This window comes from Rhinolophus sinicus, chromosome 15, assembly GCF_057876585.1.
Source record: "Rhinolophus sinicus isolate RSI-liver-muscle chromosome 15, RSI-T2T, whole genome shotgun sequence".
NCBI classification, from domain to species: Eukaryota; Metazoa; Chordata; class Mammalia; order Chiroptera; family Rhinolophidae; genus Rhinolophus; species Rhinolophus sinicus.
In genome coordinates, this window is record NC_142515.1 from 85,131,422 (window position 1) to 85,158,851 (window position 27,430).

A 27,430-nucleotide genomic window follows, 5' to 3' on the forward strand; every position below is an offset into this window, starting at 1 on the left:
TCCTTGTGGAACTTACACTCTAGTGGAGGAGACAATCAAGTAAACATGCAATTGATGGATGGATATTTGGGTAGCTGGGTGGAAGGTTCTGTAGGGGAGGGTGGGTATTTGCTTGGTTGCATGGATAAGTAGGTATTTACTTGGGTGGTGGATGGATGGACAGGTAGACGGGACACAGATAGTTGAATTGAGTGGATGTTCAGATGGGTTGATAGGTGTGGGGATTTGGGAGGGTGGTCAGCTGGCTGACGGGATCAGATGTTGGTTGAGTGGTGGACGGATGAGTAGGTAAATGGGAGGTGAATGGGTAGTTTGGGTATTTGGATGGATGGATGAATGGATAGGTGGTTGGAAGAGTGGATGAACAGGTGGTTAGTTGATTGGATGGGTGTGTGGATGAATGGGTAGGGAGATGAATGGGTGGTTGGACATATGGATGGTTGGTAGCTGGGAGAAGGCAGCAGGCCTATTATGTGTGCATGATGGGGTAGTCCTGGAGGCTATGATTCTGGATTGGATGGAGAAGGGGGGCTTAGCGTTGGGGACCTAGGGCAGGCTCTAGGGGCATGAAGGTGCTGAAGTCCAGTGTGGATAACGAGGAAGGAAGGAGTGAGCTTGTGGTTGGAAAGAAGCTAGTTGGGGACAGAAGGCTAAGGCTTGGCTGAGTGGAGTCCTCAATGACCTATGAGTGACCCATAGAACTTCTCTGCCCCCTCTCCACTCTTCTGGTACTATTAGTGACATAGCATTAGAAGAACCAGTGGGGTGATGAGGTACCATCAGGGGCAGCAGGACAAGAGTATTGTCGTGGTAATAGAGCCTCTCCCTGGATTCTCAGGCCGCGTGGGCCCTTTAAGAGTGACCAGCCGAGCCACTCCCAACATGGCGCGGGCCTGCTGGCCGACCCCCCACCCCCCCGCCCCGGGAGGCACGGGCGGGAGGGGGGATCGGGGGGCGCCCCAGACCTCCCCATCATGGCGGCGCGGCAGGGCTGTCGCGCTGAGGTCACGGCGGCGCGCCGGGGGGGCGGGGCGGCGGGGGGAGCGATTTAAAGGGACAATGTCCCCCGAGCAGTGGAGGCGGCGGCGGCTGCGGAGGCCGCGGCACCGGCACCGGTAGCGGCAGCGGCGGTAGCGACAGCGACGGCCGCACCGAAGAGGGGAGCTCCGAGCCCCGGCGCCCGGCCGGCGGCGACGCCTCCCCGGTGAGGCCCGGCCCGGCCTGGGAAGCCCGCGGGCGGGGCGGAGCCGGCGTGGGGAGGGGGAGGCCGGGCCGGGCCGGGCCAGGCGGGACCCCCTGGGGCGGGGGGCGGGGCGGGGCCTGCAGGGGCGGGGCCTGATCGGGGGCGGGGCAGGGCAGGTGGGGGGAGGAGCGGGGGTCTTGGGGCAGGTGTCCCCCCTACCTCGGCGCGTCCCGCGGGGTCTCCCGCCCCGAGATGCACGGGCGGAGGGCGCATCTCCCAGACCCTGGCCCCTCGAGGGGTGCGCTGGCGCGTCGCCACTCCCACCCCTGCGACCCCCCGGGGGCGTCCAGACAGGAGCCCCCTCCCCACGCTGCCAAAGTGCTCCGAAGTTGCGGTCCCGCCGGTTCCCCGCGGGCAGTGCCCACCGGGTGGACACCCGCAGGTGCTTCCTCCAGGCCTGGGCAGGGACCCCCGCCACGACTGCCAGTCCACGGACGGGTCCCTTGGGAGCCCCCAGGCCCCCGAGGGCAGCGCCTGCAGCCAGGCCTGGAGCCCCGGCCCCGCCCCGGTTGCCTGGGCCCGGCCTCCCCACCATCTCCCTGGGGAGGGCGCCTCATTCCTGCCCTTCACTTTCCGCCGTTACCTTGAAGGTATTTATAGGTGGAGAAGACAGCCCCCACCCCCACGGCCTCCCCAAGGTCCTCATTTCTGGACCAAGAGCCCTATGCATCCCTTTTGCCTGCAGACTATTGAGATCTTGGGAGGGTGGGATGGGGGAACCCAGGCTGGATGTGCATGAGGGGTAATGTTGCGGGGAAGCGAAGAGGTTAATGCTGGGATCACTTGAGGCTGTGTGTGAGGGTGAAGGGGTTAATACTGGAGAACCCTAAGGTCGTGTGGGAGGGAGGGCTGGAATGTGGGAAAAGTGCAGGGATAATGATAGGGGGACTTGAGAGGGTATAGGATCAGAGTGTAGAAGTGGCCGGCATGCATGCCAAGGCATGGGCATAGGGTATATGAGCGCATGGATGTGAGGGCATAATTGGGGAAAGTGCAGAAGGGAGGCATCTGGGAGAAGTGATAGGATTAATGCTGCAAGAAAACAAGGTGGCTGAGTGTGCACGTGTAAAAATGGATAAACTGGCAGCACAGGATCTGTGTAAAGAGAGGTGTTATTGATAGGGAGACTGAGGCATACTGAAAATAGGGACCATTCAGGGTACACTGTATGTGGCTAGGGCCTCAGCACCATTTACTTAGTTCACTTGGCTGGAAGGGAAACTGAGGCAGTGGGCAAGGGTAAGGACTAGGGCTTCAAGGAAGGAGAAACTAAGACAGAGTCCCTTTCCTACCTTCCCTAAGCACCTGTTTCTCTTCCTCCAGACCTACAATGCCTCACTGAGCCAGCCTGGCAGCTGAGTGGAGCCAAGCAGAGAGCATCCATGGATGGGCCCCTGGCAGGCGGCCTGGCTACCCCAGACCGTCCTCGAGGCCCAGAGAGACTGCCTGGCCCAGCACCAAGGGAGGACATCGAAGGTGGGGCTGAGGCTGCTGAGGGGGATGGTGGCATCTTCCGGTCCACCCATTACCTGTCTGTCACCAAGGAGAGCTCCCGAGACATTCTGGATGGCAGAGGTGGCATTTCTGGTAAGAAGGTGGGCCCTGTGGCCCTGGGAGAACATCCATCTCCGTGTTCCCAGGGCTCAGAGGGGACCAGGTCACCCAACCCAGCAGGGGCTGAGTTGGGATTTGGATTCTGCTTTGGTCCAGAGCCTTCTCTTTGCACTCTGTTGTGAAACACAGAGGCCTTGGGAGCCAATGACCTGACTAAGGCCCCCCAATGGGTGGCAAGAAGCTGGGACTTGAATTCAGGTCTGTCTGGCTCCCTCCTCTGAGCACATTAATTGGGTCCAGGTACCCAGCTTAGCATCCCAAGCTCCCTGTCCCAAGTACACTTATTCCCCAGGTGTTCCCTGCCTCAGCAGTCTGTCCTGGCTCTCTTGCTGCACTGTCTTGGTGAGTCCTGCCCCTGAGCCATAAGCCAAAACAGCTTGTGCCCTCTAGTGGCTCAGGAAAGACTGGGTAATCAGGGATGCCAGCTACCCCTTTTTGCCTCGATTTACCCAGCAAAAGGGGATCTCACACTGTCCGCACCTCAAGATTTGTTATGCATTAAATACTCAGCACCTACTACATGCCAGTCTCTGTTCTACGTGCTGGGGGTATAGCCGTGAACAAAAGAGGCACAAGTCCCTGCCCTCCTCACAAGTCCCTGGGCCTGACATTCTAATAGGTGAGACAGACAACAAGTAACCAAATAAATAAGGGCAGGTAGTGACATATGCTGTGAAGGTATTCCATGGAGTGACAGGCTTCGGGAAAGATCCCCGAGGGTATGGAATTTGAGTGGAGCATGGAATGAATGGGGGGGAGGGCAAGCCACATGGAGGGCATGGCAGGTACAAAGATCCTGTGGGGACGAGGAGCCTGGCATGTTCAAAGACCAGGCAGAAGCCTGATATAGCCGAAGAGTGGTGGGGGCAGTGCAGGCTGATAGACCAGATACACCTCCCTTCGTCTCCTTGGCCTGTCCTGAAAGCCTTGGTTTCGAGGAACCTGCAAGCACCCCGTTAGTGGTTTCCTACATACCAACCCCTTTACGTGGTCATCTCATGTCATTCTCAAAAGAACCTTGTGGGGTAACCTTGATTATTATTATCCCATGTTAAAGATGGGGAAACTGAGACCCTGAGGAGTTAAGTTGTCCAAGGTCACACAGCTAGTCAGTAACCTGACTTGACAGCCGGCATCCTTAACCACCATGCTCTGTCAAGGTGTCCTTGACCTGCCTCGCTCACCCTTAGAAATGCTCATGATGCCCAGATATTTACAGAGCACCTTTCTGGGGCTGGGCACAGCCAGTGACCAAGCACACATACCATCCCCACCCTCATGGACCCTGCCATCTGGGATCAGGGAGACAGACCAGCCACAAAGTGTTATGACACAGTTGCTGGGGCTGCAATGGGGGAAAACTAGCTTGGCCCAGCCTTTAGAGGCATCCAGGAGTCATGGATGAGGAACAGTGAGTCAGGTAGTGAGCTCCACATATGCAGTGGTATGGAAATGACTGGTGGCACCTGAAGGTGTCATGAAGGGGAATGGCAGGGTGAGAACTGCAGAGTACCAGCGCTCAGCGAACTTGAGCAATCCACTTCTCCAAACCCTTAGTAACCAAGGCCGAAAGAGGCAGAACTCTGTCCCAGGTCACAATGCTGGCTAGGGTAACCCCGGGACCTTGACTTTGTGGGATCCTCAGGGAACAGGCTCTGGGGTCCCAGGTTCCTCTCTGGGTCTGATTCTGAGGAATGGGGTGCTTCTTCTCTACCTGGCAAAAGCCCCAGGTAGGTAGATAGGTGCGTCCTCAGTCTCCCCAGGGAATTAACCAGGGGCCAGTGCATGGGCCTGGGAAGGAGGGGAATTTGGCTGCTGAGCGGTGCCAGGCCTACCCGTAGTGGTGTCCCTGAGCGAATAGGGGCACGGGGGAGGGATAGCTTGATGTGGGGCCTCAGCCGGACAGTTGGAGGAGGGCCTGAGCTTCAGACATGGCGTTCTCCCCCACCCCTGCTGCCCTCTCAGCCTGCTCAACCCCATTTTCCTGGCACGGGTACCTGCCCTAGGAGTCTTGTGATGTCTATAAATAGGAATAGTTTCTGGGGCTGCTGTTCCACCCCAAAGCCTGGGCCCTCCCTCAGCCCCACCCAGCCCTTGGATTCCCCCAAGGGTACCCCTGGAATGGATACCTCCAAACTTCTCTGCCTAGATGTGAATGCGTTCACTACCTCCTCTGTCCTCCAGTATGACTGTTGGCCTGGAGCACCCACAGGCTCCCTGCCGCCTCTGCCCAATGTTTGACCTTTCTGGTCAGCCTCCCAGGTGCAGCCAAGGCTTGGGGGACTGAGATGGTCCACACGGATTGATGAAGAGTCTAATGCATACCTGGCATTGGAACCAGGGGGTTGGGGACAAACAGTGTTTCATTTCTGCCCTTACGGGGCCTTAGACTGGGAAGAAAATCAGAGCGTGGAGTGAGTGGGGGCCTGAGGTTCCAGAGCCAGCCTCCGGCTTCCAACCTGGGACATCTCCGAGCCAGCCTCCATCTCCCTGGGCACTCCCACCTCCTCCTTCCCCCCCCCCCACCCCACTGCCTCTCTGGATGGAGCATGTACTGTGATCTCCTTGGCACCAGTCGCCTGTCCTGTAAGACTGGGCCAGTGGCTGTTCTCACTATACAGAGGAGGAAACTGAGGCTTGGGATGGGAAAGGCATGCCCTTCTGGTCACCACTGGGACTTAAACTGGGATCTGTCTGACTCCACAGTCTAGATTGTTGGCCACTCTGCCATGCTGCCTGGCTTGGGGTTCAAGCTGCTCTCGGACACCCTTGTATTCCCTCTCATTTTCAAACCTCTCGGGGACCTGAGAAGGCGGGAGACCATGATGACCTCTCGACATGGCCACTGCCACGGGCTGCATCCTAGGTGCCTTGTCTGACCCATAGGGATTTCTGGATCCCCACTGGCTGGGTGAGGCCCCCGGCCCCCAGGTGTCTTGGATACAGGGCCCTGCTTGGCCTGCTTCCTTCAAAGTTACTGCCACTAAAAATAGGAGCCTCACTGGAGCTGCTCAAAGAGGCCAACACGGCCCTCTGGCTCGTGGAATTCTTAGACAACAGCAATCGCAGAATCATCGAATCTGGGACACCCAGAATCTCAGAAGCTTGGGGTCCCAGAATCTCAGATGCAGGACGCTGGATCCTGAGACTCGTGGCTGTGCTGGGGCCTATTGCCGGTTAAATTTGTTGCCCACTCCTGAGAAGCTCATACCTCTGAGGCTTGTGGTCATGCTCCCTTGGCTGGTCCAGGCCTGACTTTCCCAACCCTCACACCCTCTCCAACAGCCCACTCACCCCATCCTCCCACCCTGACACTGACCTGCGCATCCAAGCCTACCACTGGCCTGGCCCTGCTCCCCATCCGTCTACTCCAGGAGTTCGCAAAAGGGGGATGATTCTGTCCCCAGGGGACACGATGGCCAGGTCTAGAGACATTTTTGTTCGTCCTGACTGTAGGGGTGGGAGCAGGGGGCTGCCGGCATCTAGTGGGTGAAAACGAGGGATGCAGTTCAACATTCTGTAATACACAGGGCAGCCCCCACCAGAGAAGGACGGGCCCCAAATAGGAACAGCACCAAGGATGATAAACTGCTCTGGACAATGAATTTCTATAACCCCATCCGCATTCTCACCTTCCAGAAGCCACGGGACATGGGACAGTCCTAACCTTTCTCTCAGGCTCAGCAGAAAGACGCTTGGGCAGTGATTATAACCTTCTGACCCTTCCACCCATGGCCTCCCGCCAGTACTTTTAATTCTTCGGCTCCTGCCAGTCAGCTCTCACTGTCCTGGGCAAATTTGGTGGTGGGAGATTGGAAAAAGAATGAGCCCCGGCACTAGTCCTCTTTCTGGCTCTTCTTCAAATTGAAGCTAATCCAGCAATTGCATCTGCCAGGCTCTGGACGGGGTGCAAGTTCCCCCAGTGTGTTAACCTTGGCCCAGGCCTTTGGCGGGAGCCCCGACTGGCACGGTTGCCGTGTCAGTCAGGGCGGCGGCAGAGGAGGCACAGGCCAGGATCCCTGTGGTCGCTCCAGGCGTTGGCTCCACAGGTGATAATGGAGAGTTGGCTCTATCTGTGTGAGGGGTCCCAGGAGGGGATTTGATTCTAGGATGAAGGCCTGGAATGGGGTGTGGAACACAGGGATGGGATCTCCGTAGCGAAGGCTAGAGGGCTGAGCTCTAGCCGGGCTCATTCATCATCGGGCCAGTATAGGCTGAGCACCTGTTGTGTGCCAGGTGCTGGATGCTGCAGTGAATGAGGCTGAAAAGGTCCTTGCCCTCGCGGGTGCTTACATGCTAATAAGAGAAACAGGCAAGCAATCATTCAGAGAAGGAACCAGGCAGTTTAAAGAGTGCTACGTAAGAAATGAAATCAGTGATGAAAGAGAAAATCATAGGAGCTTACTTTAGCAGGTAGCGAGGGAAGGGCTCGCCAGAGCAGAGGGAATAGCCAGTGCAAAGGCCTTGAGGCCAGAAAGAGTTAGGTGGGCTTGAGGCTTCAGGAACAGTCAGGGTTGAGTGAGTGAGGGGCAAAGAGAGGGAGGTGAGGCTGCAGAGAACTGCCGAGGTCCAACCTCGCAGGTCCTTGTAGGTGGTGGTTGGGAATCTGGCTTTTATTGTAGGTATGAGAAGCCAGGTGGGTTTTTACCAGGATGTGACTTTTCAAAATCACCGTGACTGCCCAGCAGGGACAAAGAGAGGAGGGTTGAAGGCAGCAAGCCCCTGGGGTCCCCCAGGAATTCTAAGGGGACTCCTCCAAGGAAACCCCTTTCAGGTCTCAGGAATGTAGAGGCCAAAGGCCTCTCAGGGGAGAGGGGTAAGGAGCCGGCAGGGCCCTCCCAAGGGTCCCTGAAGGGCTTCTGGAGCTGGGGTTAAAAGGGCCCCGGCCAGGGGGACCCCAGCCCCTCAGGGTCTCCCCTCTCTGTTGCAGACGGGCAGCCCCATCCCGGCCTCAGCGAAGCCCTCCCCCGTGCCACCTCCGCCACCCATCGGATCAGCAGTTGGTGAGTGCCATGCTGGCCCTGACCTCAGGGAGGGCAGGGGGGCAAGCAGGATGTGCCCAAGCCCGAGAGAAGCCCCTGGGAGTGAGAAGGGGACAGGAGGGAATCAGGAGGCCAGGCAGGAGGAGGTGGCTCCCAGCAGGCAAGCCCCTGGGTGTGTGCAAGGGGTGGGGGGAGGACTGGGATGAACACAGACAGTCAACTCTCATTATCCCTGCCAGGACCAGAGCCAGGGGGCCAGGAGCCTGGAGGTTGGACCCTTGAAGTCCTGTCTCTGCCAGGTGACCCTTAGAACCATGCCAAGCCTCTCTGAGCCTCAGTTTCCTCATCTGTAAAGTCCCTAAGATGCATCTCACAAACTTGCCTTGAGGAACCAAGGGACATTGGATAGGAGCAGGAAACAACAACAATGCCGACAGCAGCGACCCTCTATTAAAAGGCTTGGCGGTGCCAATGCATAATAATAGACATACCAGGATTAATAACAGCTCCCTGTTATTGAGTGCTTACTGTGTGCTGGGCTCTCAGTCCCACTGAATTGTTGCCAGAGCCCTGAGGGCATGGTCCTGTTGGTATTGCTTTTCGCTGATAGGGCTGAGAGACGTGACCCTGTGATTTGCGCTCATCCTCTCAGTATGATTGGCAGCTCCCGCCGTGAGGCAGGATCTTGAAAATGAAGGGAGATGGATCAGGAACAGTTATAGTAGGAACCCACGTTAGTCATGGGCTGACCAGGAGCCAGGCATCAGGCCAAGCAAAGTGTTTCCCCAGCACCGAGTTGTGTCATCTTCACCTTAACACTTCATATGGTCAAGGTCTCCTGTTGAAGGGCTGTGGTTGGGATTATTTAGATAAGCACTTGCCATGTGTTAAGGTTTCTTTGATTACAGATATGAGCGAGCTCCTTAGAGGTTGCGTAAGGGTGGGAAGCTCCTGGTTCTTGGGACTTGTCCCATTTTTAGGATTGGAAAACTGAGGCTCAGTGATGTGGCCTTGCCTCCGCCTCCCCCGAAGGAGGTCAGGGTCACTGGGTCCAGAGGCTCAGTGGCACTGTGCACCTCTCCTGACTCTACCCTTCCAGAATGGGAGCTACGGGAGGGGGATGTAGGGGGAGGTGACTGCATCTCCTGGAGCTGCTCATGCCATAGAGTTTCAGCAAATTTGCTGGAAAGGTGAATCTAAATAAACTAAAGCACCCCAGTTTGTGGAGGACTAAGATAAAAGCAGCCTGGAGCACAAGTCAGAGCCTTGGACCCTCCCAGGGGACAGATGAGAGTTGACTGTGCCACCGGACTTGGGGGCACGCCTTGTGACTCCAGTGTGGTCTCTGCAGTGGGCCTGGGCTATATGCACAGGTGCATGCTGGGAGCTGAATCTGGATTTTAATCCAATGGCTCTGGAAGGGTCCACATGTACTCCCCCCACTTCCCCATCCTCACCTGCACACTTCTGGCCACTGTGAGGTTGCCCTGGGGCTGAGTCTCTGAGGCCTGTCTTAGACTGCCTGGGAGGACTCCCCTCCCCTGCCTGAGAAAAGGAAACTGAGGCCCATGGCTAACCTGTCCCCATTGGAACTTCCTTGCAGCTGCTGGGATGGAGGCAGCCTGGACTTCCGGCCGGGTTCCCCACCACCCCATCTCCTGGGCCACTTCCCTGGCCTCCCTGATGGTCGGGGGCCCTGGGAGCACCCTCTGGTTCAGGAAGCCAGGGAGGGCATCCCATCTGAGCGGAGGTTTGAGGACTCCGTCATTGTGAGAACAGTGAAGCCCCACGCTGAGCTTGAGGGGTCTAGAAGGTTCTTGCACCACCAGGGTGAACCGAAGCTCTTGGAGAAGTCCCCCCGGGGCCACCCCAGGTTAGACTGGCTCCAGGATGAGGATGAGCAGGCCCCATCGCGGGACTCAGGGCTAACCTTGGACCTGCCGCCCCCGCCGCCACCCCTCACCTCCTTCAGGACGGTGCTGGTGCCTATAGAAGATGCCGTGAAGACCTTGGATGTGGCTGTGGTGGGCGCCAGAGAGCACTTGCCGGACCTGGAGGGGCTGGCCCAGCCACCCACTGAGTGGGGCCTGCCCAGATCCGCCTCTGAGGTGGCCACGCAGACCTGGACAGTGAATTCGGAGGCCTCTGTGGAGCGGCTGCAGCCAGTGCCGCCCCCAGTCCAGACAGGGCCCTACCTGTGTGAGCTGCTGGAGGAGGTAGCCGAGGGGGTGGCCAGCCCAGATGAGGACGAGGACGAGGACCCAGCTGTGTTCCCGTGTGTCGAGTGCAGCATCTACTTCAAGCAGAAGGAGCACCTTCTGGAGCACATGAGCCAGCACCGCCGAGCCCCAGGCCAGGAGCCCCCCGCTGACTTGGCCCCCCTGGCCTGCGGTGAGTGTGGCTGGGCCTTCACCGACCCCAGTGCCCTGGAGCAGCACCGGCAGCTGCACCAGGCCTCTCGGGAGAAGATCCTTGAGGAAATCCAGAAGCTGAAGCAGGTCCCGAGCATTGAGGGCCGGGAGGCGCGGCTGCAGTGCCCCAAGTGCATGTTTGGCACCAGTTCCCCCAAAGCCTTTGTGCAGCATGCCAAGCTGCACGTGCGCGAGCTGCCAGGCCAGGCTGCCAAGGAGCCCTTTGGGGGCGGCAGCCCAGGCCCTGACACCAGCACCCTCGGCTATCAGCCCTATGCAGCCTCCTCGGGCCTCAGTGCCTGTGTTTTCTGTGGCTTCCCAGCACCCAACGAGAGCCTGCTCAGGGAGCACGTGAGGCTTGTGCATGCTCATCCCCACTGGGAGGAGGATGGTGAGGCTTTCGAGGAGGATCCTGCCAGCCAGCCTGGTACCAGCCAGGATGCATACCCCCGCTTCCCTGAAGCCACTGAGGACGACTTTGGCAATGCTGAGCCGCTCTTAGCCCCCATGTGGCGGGAGAACCCCGCTGGATACAACCCCAGCCTGGCCTTTGGCCCAGGCTGCCAGCAGCTGGGCACAAGGGATTTCCCACCATCAAAGCCACTCCCTCACAGCTTGGTCCAGAGGCCCCTGGGAAGGCCAGCGTTCCCCTCACCACTAGCATCCGTCCCCTACTCCTTACTGCCTGGTAGAAGCAAAAACGCTATTCACCTGCAGGGTCTCCCAGCCCAACTGGGGGACCTGAGGCACCCCTGGAGTGATGATGAGGAGGAGGAAATACAACTGGCCTCAGAAATGGACTTTTCCCCTGAAAATGGGGTCTTTCCACTCCCAGCCGTCCCCAGCCTCATCCCAGAGCCAGCCCTGGAGCTGAAGCGGACTTTCCGAGAAGCCCTGTGGGCAGCGGAGTCCTCACCATCACAGCAGCAGCAGCTCCGTGCTATGGTGCCAGTTGTGCTGGTGGCCAAGCTGGGGTCCCAGGTCCTGGCTGCAGCAGCCAGGGCGCCCCCAAGGCTGCAGCCAGAAGAGCTGGGGCTGGGAGGCACCCACCCCCTGGACTTCCTGCTCCTGGATGCACCACTGGGGGGCCCGCTGGGGCTGGATGTGCTGCTGGACGGGGACCCAGCAGTGGCACTGAAGCATGAGGAGCGGAAGTGCCCCTACTGCCCAGACCGCTTCCACAATGGCATTGGCCTGGCCAACCACGTGCGGGGCCACCTGAACCGCGTGGGTGTCAGCTACAATGTGCGGCATTTCATCTCCGCTGAGGAGGTGAAGGCCATCGAACGCAGGTTCTCCTTCCAGAAGAAGAAGAAAAAAGGTAGGGGGGGCTTCACTCCAGCACCCACCTCCCTCTGAGGCCCCCGAGACACAAAGCTGGGCAGCTGAGTCTGAACCAACCAACCCTCACTCTAAATCCTCCCATAGTGCCAAGTGGGGTGAAGTCGGGGCCTCCCCTCTGGGAAGATCTGGGAGCAGCGACAAAGGCCACCACGTCGGTGGAGGTGTGGGGACGGTCCCATGCCCTGACCCTTCCAGCACCTGGAGGAAGGAGTATAGGCAGAGGAGTCAGCCCCAGGCAGGGGATTTCATTGGTTCCTTCATTCAACAAATATTTATTGAGTGAGGTCCCCTCTGTTCTGGGCATTGGGGCCACAGCAGTGAATTAAACAGCAGTCCTTGCTCTCCTGGAGTTCACAGCCCAGTCACAGCAATGGTGGGACCCTGGCCGGCTTCAGAACCCCCGGGGCTGCCTGTGAGGTATGCAGAGTCCCAGGCACCAAGGTTCTGATTCCAGAGGTCTGTCTCTAACATGAGTGCCCTGGGTGGTTCTGATGCTGACAGATCCGGAAACCACTTGGGGAGGTGCCGGTATGGTGTTTGAGAAAATGCGTGTGCACATGCACTGGAGATGAGGGGCAGGGGAGGACAGACAGAAACCAGGCAGTTAGGATGTTGAGAGCTGTGATGGGGGAAGCTTGTGGAGCATGAGCTCTAGACACGAGAAGGGTCTTCATTGAACACTCACCCAAATGCTTGCAAATCCACAATTGAAGAAATGTTTGAGGGTAGGGTTCCTGATGCTGTGTGAGGGGGAACCTGGGAGGTCAGTAGAGAAGGCTTTTTGGAGTTGGGGGGGACACAGGAGGTGATGCAGGCAGGCGCGTGATCTGCAAAGGGGAAGGGAGGCATCTATGTGAGGAACAGTACCAGGTGTGTGATACTCAGAAGGTGAGCTGCCCTGGGAGAGGGGAGGGCTGGGGCTGGAGAGTTGCCCCCCTTTCCCTCCCAGGTAGTCCATGTCCTGTCTCTCTCCACAGTGGCTAACTTCGACCCTGGCACCTTCAGCCTGATGCGCTGTGACTTCTGCGGGGCTGGCTTTGACACGAGGGCCGGCCTCTCCAGCCATGCCCGGGCCCATCTGCGTGACTTTGGCATCACCAACTGGGAGCTCACCGTCTCGCCCATCAACATCCTGCAGGAGCTGCTGGCCACCTCAGCTGCCGAGAGGCCCCCCAGCCCCCTTGGCCGTGAGCCTGGGGGGCCCCCTGGTGGCTATCTGACCTCCCGCAGGGCCCGCTTACCTCTCACAGTGCCCTTCCCACCCACCTGGGCTGAGGACCCTGGGCCAGCCTACGGAGATGGTAAGGGGAAAGAAGGTGGGCAGCTGTGGAGCCCTGACCCTTCTCAGGAGCCCAGAGAGTTGGAAGGATGGGAGGGGGGCAGCCACTCCTCTTTCCTGAAAGTGTTTCTAGTTACTCTACAAAGTACGTTAACAACTGTCCTCACAATTTCCCTACCACTTAGGGGCCACTTCTGTTTTACTCAAGGGCTGACCTGGGGCTCCTCCTGAATCCAGTTTCACCCTGCACTGCCTGACAGTGATTTTAACATATGGTTACTGAGCTCTAAGGGCCAGATATTGTTCTAAGCACTTTACAAACATGAACTCATGTACATCCATCCTCATGACAACCCTATAAGGAGGGTATGATGATTCCCAGTTTGCAGATGAGGAAACAGGCACAGAGAGCTTAATTAACTTGCCCAAGGTCACACAGCCAGAAGTGGTGGAGCTGGGATTTGAAATCTCAGGCAGGTCACACTCCAGATCCTTGTTCTTAATAACGTCATCTATCTAGAGCGGTGCTGTTCGGTAGAACTTTCTGAGATGATGGAAATGTTCTCTCGATATCTGTGCTGTCCTACAGGGTCACCACTGGCCACATATGGTTATTGAGCACTTGAAATGTGGCTAGTACAGAGTTAGTCTGATCCTATTGGGCAGTGTGGATCTAGAATCTACATTCTAGATTTTCAGTGGTATCTACTTTGTCCGGCAGCATTGATAATCGCTCCCATAATTGGGTGCTTGCTGTGTACTAAGGTTTCATGTATGCTGCAAAACAATTCCATGGGGCTAAGGATTGTTGTGTTCCTGTTTTACGGATAAGGAAACTGGGTCATTTGTTTTGCCACAGCCACAAAGCAGCAGAGCTAGACTTCTGAACACCATGTTTGGTGGTCTCTCCAGTGAAAATGGCTTGGGAAATCCAGAAGTAATATTTTGGGGGTGAAGGGGCCTAGGGCTTGGAACTGTGGAGTGAGCGGAAATGTGAAAGACCCAGCCTTGCAAAGCCTGACTTTGTGGGAGCCTTTACTGAACCTCAAGGCAAAGAACTCGGCAGTGAGGAGTAGGTAGGCTTTGGGTAATGGAGAAGGTGCTTGAACAGGAGGGACTGTCCAGGGGCTGCTTGGGTCTGAGGCTTCCTCCTATGTTTCTCCTGTCTGCAGCTTCCAGGATGGTACCTACATCTGTATTCTGGGATCGGCTGGTTCCCTCTACAAGCCCCCTTACCATTGAAGGGCATTGAAGGTCTGCAGAATGGAGGGTGGGGCTATCAAAGCCCCCGTTCCTCTTTGGACAAAAAGACCGAGGCACAGAGAGAATAGTGGCTGGTTGAGGTCACACTTTGGGAAGAGGCAGAGTGGGGACATTACCTCAGGCTTCTTGCCTCTGCTGAAACTGTCCTGTGGGCATTCAGCTCCCACACCTGGCTAGGTTTGTGAGGGCTCAGGGGTGGCTGGGAGGCACACCTGGCAGTTAGTAGGCTCCAGCTCTGCCCCTTTCTTTTTCTGTCACTCCCACAGAGGCCTGAAGGTCAGGCTCACACCCCTTACATACCCAGCAGCCAGGTTCAGCTTTGGCTAAGCTATTTCCACCAGAAGACCAATGTGCTAGCCCCCCAGTTAGTGCTGAGGGAGCAGGCCAATCAATAGGGTGCGATCAGTCTTTCATTGAACACCGAGGAGAGGATGCGGGAACAGTTCAGGAGTGTTGAGTAGATAGATCCTGGGAGCCTGGCCTTGAGGAAGGATGCCCAAGATTAGGGCTACGTCTTAGCATTGGCCCTACGAGGCTCTTAGAAGCCTCTTCCATTCCCTCCCTGTACGCGGCAGGTGCCAGGTTGGGGGCGGGGCAACGGTCAGATTCTGGCTTCACCCAGCTGTCAAGGAACAGCTGGGGGCAATAGGGTTGGTGTTAGGGAGACGCAAGTTGTGCTTAAAATGTGGTGCAGGCTGTGTGGGGAGTTCTGTAGGATTGCGGGACAGTGCCGTCAGCATGATGTTGGGCCGGTCCTCGTGGTTGGGGATCAGGGATCTTTCAGGATCCCCGACCTGGAGATGAAACTTACAGGGAAGGGAATGGAACAGGGTCCTGGGGCAGGTCCTAGCTCCGTCGGTCGTGGCGGAGCCTGTATGCTGTTAAGACGGATGCGTGTAGACGGATGATTCCATCCTAGCCTTAGGGCTGTCTGGGGTGGGGGACAGTTTCCCAGCCCGTCGAGGCCCAGGCTGGAGCGGCCGTCGGGGGCCGCGGGGTGCACGGTGTGCATGCATCCACGAGCCAGGGTGCGGCAGGGGCCGGGAAGGGAGTTTCACTCGCGGCGCTCGGCGCTCGGCCGGGTACCCTGGGCGCGCCCCGAGGGGCGGGGCAGAGTGGGCTCGGCGGCGGCCGGGGCTCGGCGCTCGGCTGCTTCCGCCTGAGGCGGCCGCCCCGCGTGCGCCGGAGCCAAGATGGCCGCCTCCACCGCCCAGTGCCGAGTGACAAAAGCGGAGAGCAAGGCGGCGGCGGGGCCGCGCGCGGGAGGTGCCCGGGAGCGCGCGCCTACGGGGGCGCCGCCGCCAGGCCCCCCGAGCCCCGGCCCCGCGGCCCTCCCCGTGCCGCCGCCGCCCCCACCCCCGCCGCCGCCGCCGCCGCCGCCGCGGGACGGGCCCAAGGCCGAGCCGGAGCCCGGGCCCGGGCCCGCGCCCGCGCCGGGTAAGAGCCCGAGCCAGGGAGGGTTCCGGGAGGGCAAAGTCGGCGTCCCGCCCGCCCCCTCCCGCCGCCGCCGCTCCTGACGCCCGCCGTCCAGTCTCCGGACTCCCCCTTCCCCCAGGCCCTCCAGTCGCGCGGGGCCCCAGGCCTCCTGTCGCCGCTCGCAGGGTCCCGGGCTACAGAAACACTCTCCGCTGCTGCCCCGTGGGACCCTCGCCCCGTCTGACAGATGCCCCTTGCTCCTCTTGGAGCCCGGGAGCGTCCCTCACCACAGTTCCGGTCCCTGCTGCGCAGAAACCCACTCCAAGTCACTTCAGCCCTGACACGGTATCTGTCCCATCTGACAGACGCGCCCACTTCACCCGGAGACTTTGACAAAGTCCTAGGTGTCCCCGTGGCCCCCTCTGCCTGCCTTTTCCTCGCTTCAGTAGGACTCACACTGAGCAGGGGACCCGCCGGCTACCTGCTCACACCACTGAGTGCCTCCAAGGCCCCATCTGACACACAGTTCCTTCATCCTCAGAGCGATGTCCATTCTCTAAGCGCTAAACCTGGGGCTCAACAGTTCTCCCAGTCCTCTTTTTCTGAAAAATTAGACTATGAAAATGCACCTTTGACTCCCAGTCCTCATACACACCTCACCCAGGGAAGCTTATTAGCCTGGTGGATGCTTCACAAACTTTCTACAAAGTTCTGTGATTCCCACTCCTCCTGTCCCCAGTCAGATCTCTGCTGATGCAGGCAAGCTGTCTGTTCTCACCTTACCCCCCTTAGGGCTCAGCTTGTGATCAGTAGGCCAGCCTCCCTCCCTGCAGTTGTCTCTGCAGCCCCAGCTCCAGCTGTCTTGTCTGGTTAGAGATTTCCCACAAGTCCTTTGGAGCCTACTCCCTGTCCTTGGCTCCCCACCATTCCCTCTCTGGCCTCTGACCCGGGCCTTCTCTTACTGAATTCCCCTTCTGACCACCCCCACCGGTCCCCAAGACTGACAGATGCTCTCCACAAGTTTTGCCCAGAGATTTTCTCTGAGATCTCCTAGGATGGAAGTCTCAGCATAGCACTGTGTCCCCTCACCTCACCTGTCTGTGTTTGCTGTCAGTGGGCAGCCTTGATGTCCCTGCGTCATCCTGGCACTGGGGGTTATGGATGGAAGCTCAACTTTCGTTGAGTGAGTTGCTATCCAGAGTGAGAGCAGGCACCAAGGATGAGGAAGAAGGCTCCCCCCCCCCATGCACACACTGTGCCCCCACTTTCAGTCCTTTTGAGGGTAGACAGCCCATGCCTTGCCTGGGCTGAGCCTGTCTTCCCAACCTCACAGGCCTGGGTTCTGAGGAAAACGCCATGGTGGCCATGGACTTGGGCTCCCCCCCGCTCCCCAAGAAGAGCCTGCCTCTCCCAGGGCCCCTGGAGCAGGTGGCCAATCGGCTGAGCAGCAAAGTGGCTGCAGAGGTTCCTCATGGCAGCAAGCAAGAGCTGCCGGACCTCAAGGGTGAGTGGTCCAGTTGGCAGGGTGGGGTTGCTGGCCAGGCTGGTCACACAGGGAGCTCTTGGGCCTGGGGGTTAATGTGGGGCCCCAGGTTGGCCACAGCTCTCTCTCCACCCCAAGGCACCAAGGAGACACCCAGCTGTCTTCTCTCGTGAGCTGCTGCTGCCCTGGGTACACATGGCCTTGAGCTTTACCCTCACTGGACAAGGGAGGGGCATCTGAAGAAATGGGCATAGTTGTCAGGGCTCACACTCAGACCCGTTCATTGGCTGACTTTGACCCTCGTTAGCTGTTTGATCTTCCTCATGACACTTCCTTATCTGTGCGTTGATTCTCAGGTCCTTACTGAGTAGTGACAGGCACAGTGCTGGCCCCCAGGGATGTGAGAGATGCAAAACAGACCTGGCCCTTGTCCTTGGGGTCCTAAAGGTGGGGAGCAGGGAGGCGAAGAAGCAGACAGGCAGGGATAGGGCTCTGCAGAAGAGGGTGCAGGGCACCACGAAGACCGTGACTGAGGCCTCCATCCCAGCGTTTAGGGCATGAGTTGAGTGGCAGAGGGTGGCCAGGACTTAGCTCTGTGAAGCATGTGGCTGGCAGGTCAGCAGTTCTGTGAAAACCTGTTGCCAGGACACTGGTACATTGGAGATCTGAAAGGTGTTCTGCTGGCTAGACCGCAGAAGGACTCTGCCTCTTGCTCTGTGCCCTTGGACACAACTCTTCCACTCTCTGAGACTCATTTTCCTTATTTGCAAACTGGACAGGCCAATTCCCACCTCATTAGAGTCATTTTAAGGATCACAGGGGCTTGACAAAAGCAAAACCCTTGCAGGGAGCCTGGGTGAGGGGAGTGGGAAGTGGGAGAGAAGTGGGAGAACAGGGCCTCACAGCTGGTTCTCCTGGCCTCCATCTCGCCCTCCAGCCCAGAGCCTGACCACCTGCGAGGTCTGCGGTGCCTGCTTTGAGACACGCAAGGGCCTGTCCAGCCACGCACGCTCCCACCTGCGGCAGCTGGGTGTGGCCGAGTCCGAGAGCAGTGGTGCCCCCATCGACCTCCTCTACGAGCTCGTGAAGCAGAAGGGCCTGCCTGACACACCCCTCGGGCTGCCCCCGGGCCTGACTAAGAAGTCCAGCTCTCCAAAGGAAGTGGTTGCTGGGGCTCCCCGGCAGAGCCTGCTGACTCTGGCCAAGCCCCTGGACACCCCAGGTGTCAACAAGGCCATCAAGTCGCCTCCTGGCTTCTCAGCCAAGGGCCTGGCCCACCCACCCAGCTCCCCACTCCTCAAGAAGGCACCGCTGGCCCTGGCGGGCTCCCCTACCCCCAAGAATCCTGAGGACAAGAGCCCCCAGCTGTCCCTGAGCCCCCGGCCAGCCTCCCCAAAGGCACAGTGGCCTCAGTCTGAGGACGAGGGGCCCCTGAACCTCAGTGAGTGTGGGTTCCGGGGGCTGAGGGAGGTCCTGGTGTTGGGAGGGCCGCGGTTCAGGTTGGGCTATAGGGCCCAGGGTGGGGGCACCGGGGGCCACAGCTCCTCTGTGCTGGGTCGACTGGGTCAGAGTGTTGGTCACAGTGCTGTGTCTCTTGTTGGGCCGGTCGCCCTGCATATTATCACCTGTCTCCCACTTTACTTTGTTGTTCTTCCCCTAGAGGCCTGGCTGTGGCTGCTGAGCCAGCCAGGGTCACCCTTGCCACTTAGGGACAGCTTTTGGCCTTCGCTGGGCCTGAGGGTTGGGGCAATAAAGGGAACCAGGGTTCCCATGGCGCATCTTGGGCCCTGCAGGTAGGCAAGTGGTCCACCTGACAGGTCCCGTGGTTGGCCCTGTCTTCTCATGCTCCTGCCTGTCTGTCAGTCCTGTGCAGATTCATTTCTGACTGCCCAGGGTGGAGCCACGCCTCTGGGCTGCCTGCAGGCCTGGCTAAGACAGTGTGGGAAGAAACCCCTAGGTGCGGTGAGCAGGTATAACTTGAGCAGCCCTTAGGAAGTCAGGCCTTCCCACACATTGGTGGCCCTTAGAGCCTGGGGGTGAGCCCAGGGTCTGGCCCCCTGCCCAACGGGGCACCCCAGTTGGCACCTCAGGTTCCGATGAAGTTGCTTCCATGGTCTGCTGTGCTTTCAGGAGCAGGGCCCTGAGCAGGTGTGCCCTCAGCTGCACGCTGCTGGGCAGCTGGGTAGGGCCCTGTTTTGTGCCTGCTACCCACCCTGCCTAGCTCCTATAGCTGGGGTCCCAGGGACAAGGTCCTGGGAGCATCAGATTGACCACTGGAATTGGGCCATTGCCTCCATACGCTTGAGCTCTTTACACTCATCTTGATGCCGAAGGGCGAGGCAGGGAGCAGGGCTTCTTGCTTCCCAGAACCTCTTAAAAATCAACCTGCAGCATGAGTCTCAGACTCCGTATGGCCTGGGCAGCTGAGAATCACACACCAGGCCCTCCTGCCTCAGTCCCGCAGGGCCAGCCAAGGTGGCGGCCGTGAACCCCCCCTGTGTTTTGTCTCCGCAGCTTTAGATAGTGACGGGGGCAGAGAGCTGGACTGCCAGCTGTGCGGTGCCTGGTTTGAGACCCGCAAGGGCCTGTCCAGCCACGCCCGCGCCCACCTACGCCACCTGGGCGTCAGCGACCCGGACGCCAAGGGATCCCCCATAGACGTGCTCCACGGGCTCATCAGGAGGGTCGGCGTCCAGAATCGCCTCCCACCGGGGCGCGGCGTGCTGGCCCAGCTGGGGCGGCCTCCTCCCACCTCCACGGCCCTCTCCTTGCTCCCCCCCCCACCGCCGGCCAAGAAGGCCAAGCTGAAGGCCGCGGGTGCGGCCAGCCCCTGGGGGAAGCAGGACCTCTCGGCCGCCGCAGCCGCCGGCATTTTCTGGGCCTCTGATGTGGAGCCGTCTCCTCTCAACCTCTGTAGGTTCTCGCTTCAGCCGCCCCCTCCTCCCTGCGGGCCCTGGAGCCCCTCCCGGGGGGGTCACGGCTCCCTCCCTGCTGGGGCAGGGAGTAGACAGGGGCCCTTGGCAGTGGGCTGGTTATGCCCAGAGATCTTATTGGCAGTCGGCTGTTAGGCCCTCTCTCTTGGCCTTTGACCTCCATGATTGTGACCTTCACTGAGAATGAAGGCCAAGGGTGGGGTGCTGCCTGTTGGTGTGGAAGGTGCCCATAGTTGTCCCTGGTCTGGATGGCAGGTGGCACTTAGGCTGCCACTTCCTGCCCTTCCGTCCCCGTCCTTGTTGGGACCCGCAGAGTCGTGGAGTCTTGGTTCCATCCTTCTCCGCCAGGACTGAGGGCCCATGGCTCGAGCCTCCCCTTGCTCCTGCCGGGTGTCTGGCCCCTGTCCCATTCCTCAGCTCCCTGGCCTGCACCTGCCCTCCACCACCACCCTAGCCTGTGGGCATGCCGTTGTCCACACCCAGCTGACCAGGATACCCACAGGTGATGCTGCTGACGTTGCCCGCTGTGCTAACTGCCCCTTTCTCCTCCTGCTGCAGCTTCTGGCCCAGAGCCAGCTCGCGATATCCGCTGTGAGTTCTGTGGCGAGTTCTTCGAGAACCGCAAGGGCCTGTCCAGCCATGCACGCTCGCACCTGCGGCAGATGGGGGTGACTGAGTGGTACGTCAACGGCTCACCCATCGACACGCTGAGGGAGATCCTCAAGAGACGGACCCAGTCCCGGCCCAGTGGACCCCCCAACCCGCCGGGACCCAGCCCGAAAGCCCTGGCCAAGGTGATAGGCAGCGGAGGTCCAGGCAGCTCACTGGAAGCCCGCAGCCCTGCGGACCTTCACCTCTCACCCCTGGCCAAGAAGTTGCCACCGCCACCAGGCAGCCCCCTGGGCCACTCACCAACTGCCTCTCCTCCTCCCACGGCCCGAAAGATGTTCCCGGGCCTCACCACACCCTCCCTGACCAAGAAGCTGAAGCCTGAACAAATGCGGGTGGAAATCAAGCGTGAGATGCTGCCAGGGGCCCTTCACGGGGAGCCGCACCCATCCGAGGGTCCCTGGGTAGCACCGCGGGAAGATATGACTCCCCTGAACTTGTGTAAGTGTGACCCTGGGGCAAGGCAGGGAGAACAGGTAGGGGGGTTACCTTCCCTCCTCTACCCCACCTTGGGGGTACCCAGAAGGCCCAGGGTTGAAATGGAAGGGAGGATACATGGGTCCAGTGGACAGGGGCCTAGGTGTGCAGTCCTGCTGTGCAGACACCCAGCTGAGCTGCTGCTTGATTTTCCTTCATACATTCAGTGATGGCAAAAGAATTTTCTCTTGTGCTATCTGCAATCAATTGGTAGTGGCTGCCAACCAGATTCCCAGGGAGAGTCTGTAGGGATAAATTAATGATGTCTGCCATTGGCAGCAGTAGAAACCCATCAGAAGCGGGTGTCTAAACTGTGTGTGACACTTGTGGTCGCTAAATTTGACATTTGGAGCCAGGTTCAAGTTAGGATCTTAGCTGTTCCACAGTCTAGCAGTATGTGAAATTGGGCAAGTTTCTTCTTTTCTTTTGGAAGATGGAGATGAGTATGGTTCCCACTCTACGGTTTTCTGAAGTGGTATAAAGCACTTATTACAACGGTGTGCCTGGCGAAACAAGTTGTGTGTGTGCAGCAGTCGTCATGTCCCTGTCACTCATTTCCCTTTCGTGCAGTCCGGTTGGCTGAGCTCCTGTTGCGTGCCCAGCAGGTGGGACGGCCCAGCCCTGGCCTTAGCACTCATGTGACTTCGTGCCACATGTTCTGAACTGCTCTGCTCCACTGTAGGACCTCCCAGTAATACTGGGAGGTAGAGGTTTCCATCCCCATTTTGTAGAGGAGGAAACAGGCTCAGAGAGGGGAAGTGGCTTGCCTAGCATCACACAGGGTCACAGCCACGCTGGCATCTGAGCCCAGGATCAAGGCTCCTTAACATGTCACCATGTCACAGAGTCATCTTGAAGCCAGCTAGAATTTGAGGTGACACAACAAGCAGAAGGGCTGGATGTACTTAGGACCCTTGGAGGCAGATGAGAAAGCAGGTCATTTGGGTCTGTGGATGCATGGATGGAGCAGCAGGGCACTTAACACTGGCTTTAAGCTTGGAGGCTTCCTGTCAGCAGCCACCTCCCTCTTCTCCCCCCTCCCCCGACCCTGTACAGCATCCCGGGCAGAGCCAGTGCGTGACATCCGCTGTGAGTTCTGCGGCGAGTTCTTCGAGAACCGCAAGGGCCTGTCCAGCCATGCACGCTCGCACCTGCGGCAGATGGGGGTGACTGAGTGGTCCGTCAACGGCTCACCCATCGACACGCTGCGGGAGATCCTTAAGAAGAAGTCCAAGCCGTGCCTCATCAAGAAGGAGCCACCGGCCGGAGACCTGGCCCCTGCGTTGGCTGAGGATGGGCCCCCCACAGCGGCTCCTGGGCCTGTGCAGCCCCTTTTGCCGCTGGTACCCATGGCTGGCCGGCCAGGCAAACCAGGAGCTGGGCCGGCCCAGGTACCCCGCGAGCTCAGCCTGGCACCCATCACCGGTGCCAAGCCCTCAGCCACCAGCTACCTGGGCTCAGTGGCAGCCAAGCGGCCCCTGCAGGAGGACCGCCTCCTCCCTGCAGAGGTCAAGGCCAAGACCTTCATCCAGACTGAACTGCCCTTCAAAGCAAAGACCCTCCACGAGAAGACCTCCCACTCCTGTAAGCAGTGGGTGGCAGGGTCCCGGGAGGGCATCTGCCGGGGCCTGCAGGGCCGGGCACTGCCTCATGCTCACCCTCCCCCAGTGGGGGTCAAGGCACTAGTGGGAGGCGGGACTGGCTCCCGACCTGGGCGGTGCCTTCTGGGTACCCTTGCTCCCTTGGGGCTGGGGCTCAGCAGCGCCCCCTCTGCCTGCAGCCACCGAGGCCTGCTGTGAGCTGTGTGGCCTTTACTTCGAAAACCGCAAGGCTCTGGCCAGCCACGCACGGGCGCACCTGCGACAGTTCGGCGTGACCGAGTGGTGTGTGAATGGGTCACCCATTGAGACGCTGAGCGAGTGGATTAAGCACCGGCCCCAGAAGGTGGGCGCCTACCGCAGCTACATCCAGGGCGGCCGCCCCTTCACCAAGAAGTTCCGCAGTGCCGGCCATGGCCGCGATAGCGACAAGCGGCCGCCCCTGGGGCTGGCACCCGGGGGCCTGGCCGTGGTGGGCCGCAGTGCTGGGGGTGAGCCGGGGCCCGAGGCTGGCCGGGCAGCTGACAGTGGTGAGCGGCCTCTGGCAGCCAGCCCGCCGGGTACTGTGAAAGCTGAGGAGCACCAGCGGCAGAACATCAACAGTGAGTGTTGGGGGTGGAAAGTTGTGAGGGCGGCGGGCACCAGTGGGTCCACCCAACTGCCTCCCAGGTTCTCTGCTGTGCTTCTGCCCTGGAGTGACTTCCTCAGTTGCTCGCCCATTCACTCATCCATTCACCATCCCGCCTGTCACCGGGGCCTGGTGGTATCCAGTCACCAACTGGCCTGTCTTATAAATCCCCACGGTGTCTGCTCATCACTTGCTGAAGGCAGCAACCTCCCTGAGGGCCTCAGCCTCCAGCTTATCTCCCGTTCCTCTCCCCCCTTCTCACCTCAGAATTTGAGCGCCGACAAGCCCGCCCTGCAGATGCTTCTGCGGCCAGGGGAGGCGAGGAGGCCGGTGACTTGCAGCAGAAGCTGGAGGAGGCACGGCAGCCCCCACCCCGGGTCCGGCCGGTCCCCTCCCTGGTGCCCCGGCCGCCCCAGACGTCATTGGTCAAGTTCGTGGGCAACATCTATACCCTCAAGTGCAGGTATGAAGCTCCTGGGGGAAGGAGGCAAGGAGGCAGGTAGGCCACTCGCCTGGAGTTTGACTACCTAGAGCCTCTGAACAGGGTGGGCTGCTGGGAGTCTGGAGAGGGAGCCTCAAGAATGTCCTGGGGTGGGCTGGGTACAGGCTAAGGGCTTCTCACAGACAGAGATGCCTCAGAGTATTGGGCTGGGATTCTGAGCTCTGTAGCCAGCAAGACCTTGACACTTAGCAGCTTAGTGACCTTGGGCAAGGACTTCCTGCTCCATGCCTCAATATTCCCACCTATACAATGGGGTTGATAGCAGGCCTACCTGATTGATTTGTTATGAGGATTAAAAGAGTTGAATATGTATAAAGTACTTGAACTGTGCCTGGCACATGGTAAGCCCTCGACAAATTTCTGCCTGATTAAGAAAAAAAAATAGATCTTAGTTCATTCTTACCAAAGTCCAGGTAAACGTCAGAGGCCAGGAAATGGATTCTGGGATGTGATGGGGCCCCCTTAGGCCACACAGGCCAAGTCAGAAGTAGGATTTGAATTCAGGTCTCTGTAGCCATGAGCTCAGGTTTGGGGCCCGTGTGCTGTGAGACCTCCCTTAGGGCTTCAAGGGCAGGGAACTGGTGAGTTGGGTGCGAGTTAGTGCCCGAGCCCCCTTTCTGTAGCTACATCCTCTGTCCTGGAGCCTGTTAGGGCAGGATCTTCTTCTCTGTGTCCTCTCCCACCAGAGCACATGCTCTAGTCAGATGGCAGAGGTGTTTGGGAAGCTGGATGGCCCGTACCCAGCACCTGAGCCAGCAGACTATACTGAGCACAGAGATGGGGACTCCACCAGTACCCTGTGATGGGTAGAAATAGTTGTCTATAGGGGAACATCTGGCTTCTGGGCCACCTTCTTCAAATCTGGGGCTTGCTTTGTCCACACTGAGCAGCAGCAGGTGTGCCGGATGCTCAGGGTGTGGCCAGGGCTACACATCTGCCATTTCTTCTGACACTGGCCACTTCTCTCTCCGTCCCCCATGCAGGTTCTGTGAGGTAGAATTCCAGGGGCCCCTCTCCATCCAAGAGGAGTGGGTGCGGCACTTACAGCGGCACATCCTAGAGATGAATTTCTCCAAAGCGGACCCCCCGCCCGAGGAGCCCCAGGCCCCACCGGCACAGACAACGGTGGCAGAGGCGCCCTAACACAAAAGCATTCCAGATTCCTTCTCATGCCACCTCTGTCTCCTCCTCCTCTTCCGTCTCCTTCTCCCTCTCCTCCCTCTTTTCCGTTCCCAAAGGAGCAAGCCAAAACCTCAAACCGGCACCCTCGGGGGCCGGGCACACTACAGCCGGGGCACCCTTCCCCCAGCCCAAGGACTCTGGGGCCATACCCAGGGCATCTTCCTTCAGCCCACGCCCACCCAATTCAGTGGGGGCAGCGGGCCAGGTCCCTGGTGGTAGGTGATCTGGTCACGGGAGGAAGGTCAGTGTTCCCCTGAGTCTAGCAGCCAGGCGGGCTCTGTTTGCCATCCGTGGCCATTTGCAAAGACCCCAAAGACCCCCTGTCCTGGTTCCTTCTTGCCCCCATGAATATTCTCTCACACACACGCACACGCGAACACACACACATACACACATGCACGCACGCACGCACCTCGTGAAACCCGGGATCTGCCCCAGCCCCCCAGTTCCCGAGTCAAACGACCACATCATGCCACGGTGCTTGCTCAGGGGAAGGCACACTCCCTCTGCGGGCCCACCAGGGCCTGGGAGCCCCCACTGAGCCCACAATGCCACGGAAATCCTTGTTGCCCCCCTGCCCCCCAGAGGGGCCTTCCCAGCTGGGAAGAGCTCAGAGCTGACAGCTGCCTCCTGCCATGTCCAGGCCCCCCAGAGCCTTGGGGGCTCCGGGCCCTGGAGGGGGTGGGGGCGGGGGTGGGACTGTCCTCCCCCACCTCCTCCCCCCTCCCTCTTTTCACTGTTCCTTTCTATGTATAGCTCCCTAGACCTTTCACTTTTTTAAAAATGCGTTTTGTGTAGAGAATAAGGAACGTGGATCTTTTTATTTTGCAATCCTGGGCCAGCTAGAAACCGGGAGCTGATCGATCTTTTAACTTTTTTCAGTGGCCACATTTTGGTTATCGATGTACCTAGAAGTATGTAAATTAGATTAAATTTCTCTTCTGGAAACACCCGGGGGCAGGCGGCCAGCGTGTGTTTTTCTGTCGAGTGGACAGGCTGGCATCGGCTGGCAGCTGGGGCTGAGATCAAGTCGCCTCTGCCCAGAGGCCTGGGTTTTCCCATTGGCTACCAAACTGACCAGACCCAGCTGGGGATGATCCCAAGTTCCCAGCTGTTGGTCCTCAATGGCATGGCTGGTGGGGGGCCCCGGCCAGCTGGTAAAGTGGCTCCTGTGAGCAAAGGAAAGGAACCAGGGCTCTGGGCAGCTGGTCCAGGAAGGGAGCCAGGATGGAGATACGATTGAGGCCGATTGAGGCCGAAGGGCCCTGTGATGCCCTGCTGGGGGAGAGAGGAGCGCACAGCTGCCAGGAGCTTTCAGAGAGCTGGGACTGGCCCGCCCTCAAAACATGTGACTTGTTAGGAGACATGCACCCTGTACCCCAGTAACACAAGGGGGAAAAGGGAGCTGCTGGCTCTTCTGCAGTGTTATTTATTTTCTCACTCTGCAAATGTTTATTGAACATTTCTGAGATTTGTAAGAGATTTTATTGGCTCCTCCTTGTTTACTGCATGTGGTTTTTCAGCTCCTTGTTTTCACTTAGATGGCCAAGGGCTGGAAAGTGGGAATGACCTCATGGGATGTAGACAGAAGAAGCCTGCCTCCTCAGCCCCCAACTCTAACCCTGGCTCCCACTGTGGCCGGGAAGGAGAGGCTAAGAAGCTGTGACAACATGCCCACAGGAGTGGTCTTGGTCCGCACACTTGGCTTTCTGCTCGTGGGAGGTCAGGACACAGCCCTTGCCCAGTGGGGGAAGGCCACAACCATTGCTGTCCATCCCACACTGGGTGGGAGTGTCTGAGACTTTGAAAGCAGAGAGGGTATCTCTTGGGATGAGAGTTGACCCAAAGGCACTTCTTTCAACTTTTTACAAATTAGTTTAAAAAGTGTTATAAGCTGGATATTTTAAAAAGTTCAAAAGATGCAGGAATTTATAAAGTAAAATGAGAAGCCCGTCCTCCCCACAATCGTGTAGTGCTAGCTGTGTGAGTCCTTGAAAGGGTCACATACATTCTTAGCACAGAGGGGTCTTTTCCTAAAACTTCTGAGCATGTCCCTTCTTAAGCCATTGGGTCTCAGAAGCAGAGGGTTGGATGTTAAACTCATCAAATGAGGGTAAAATGATGGCTGTGGTACGTGCCATGAAGGAAGCTTCCCAGGAGAAGTGTCCAGGGGATTGCTTTAATTTGGAGGACAGGCAGGCAGATATCCCTGAGGGTGACACAAATGAGCCCCAAAGCTGGAGTCCACATGAATCAGTTTGATGTGCTTCATGTATGGAGTTTCTCAGCGCATCGTAAGCCATGTCCCATGTGGCAGCAAGTTCTGCAGAAGCCTCATTTTTGGGAAAGGAGTTCTAACATTTTATGGAGAATTCCAACCCTACAGAAGAATAGTACAATGAACCC

General features: G+C 58.6%; 1 protein-coding gene across 15 annotated transcripts; it reads left to right on the forward strand.

Moving 5' to 3' along the window:
• Window positions 1-968: 968 nt before the first annotated feature.
• On the forward strand, window positions 969-25,977 carry WIZ (WIZ zinc finger). 15 transcript variants are annotated; one of them, XM_074338005.2, is made up of 13 exons: window positions 969-1,204; window positions 2,567-2,830; window positions 7,788-7,860; window positions 9,443-11,571; window positions 12,572-12,895; window positions 16,886-17,056; window positions 17,973-18,476; window positions 19,550-19,948; window positions 20,527-21,078; window positions 22,171-22,698; window positions 22,895-23,314; window positions 23,608-23,803; window positions 24,826-25,977. In XM_074338005.2, the coding sequence occupies exons 2-13, from the start codon at window positions 2,626-2,628 to the stop codon at window positions 24,983-24,985; spliced, it is 5,661 nt and encodes a 1,886-aa protein (XP_074194106.1). In that variant the 5' UTR covers window positions 969-1,204; window positions 2,567-2,625; the 3' UTR covers window positions 24,986-25,977. The 15 variants fall into 15 exon arrangements, with proteins under 15 accessions (XP_074194106.1, XP_074194107.1, XP_074194112.1 ...); XM_088792404.1 differs by lacking the exon at window positions 969-1,204 and adding an exon at window positions 1,384-1,625; XM_019736981.3 differs by lacking the exon at window positions 969-1,204 and adding an exon at window positions 1,665-1,833.
• Window positions 25,978-27,430: the final 1,453 nt, after the last annotated feature.

What these genes read in the sequence shown, in the direction of transcription:
- WIZ (XM_088792404.1), top strand. Translation starts at nt 1,436, where the DNA reads ATGCACGGGCGGAGGGCGCATCTCCCAGACCCTGGCCCCTCGAGGGGT. An exon ending in AGAGCTGCCGGACCTCAAGG is followed by an intron (nt 17,057 to 17,972) that starts GTGAGTGGTCCA and finishes CTCGCCCTCCAG; the next exon opens with CCCAGAGCCTGACCACCTGC. An exon ending in ATCTATACCCTCAAGTGCAG is followed by an intron (nt 23,804 to 24,825) that starts GTATGAAGCTCC and finishes TCCCCCATGCAG; the next exon opens with GTTCTGTGAGGTAGAATTCC.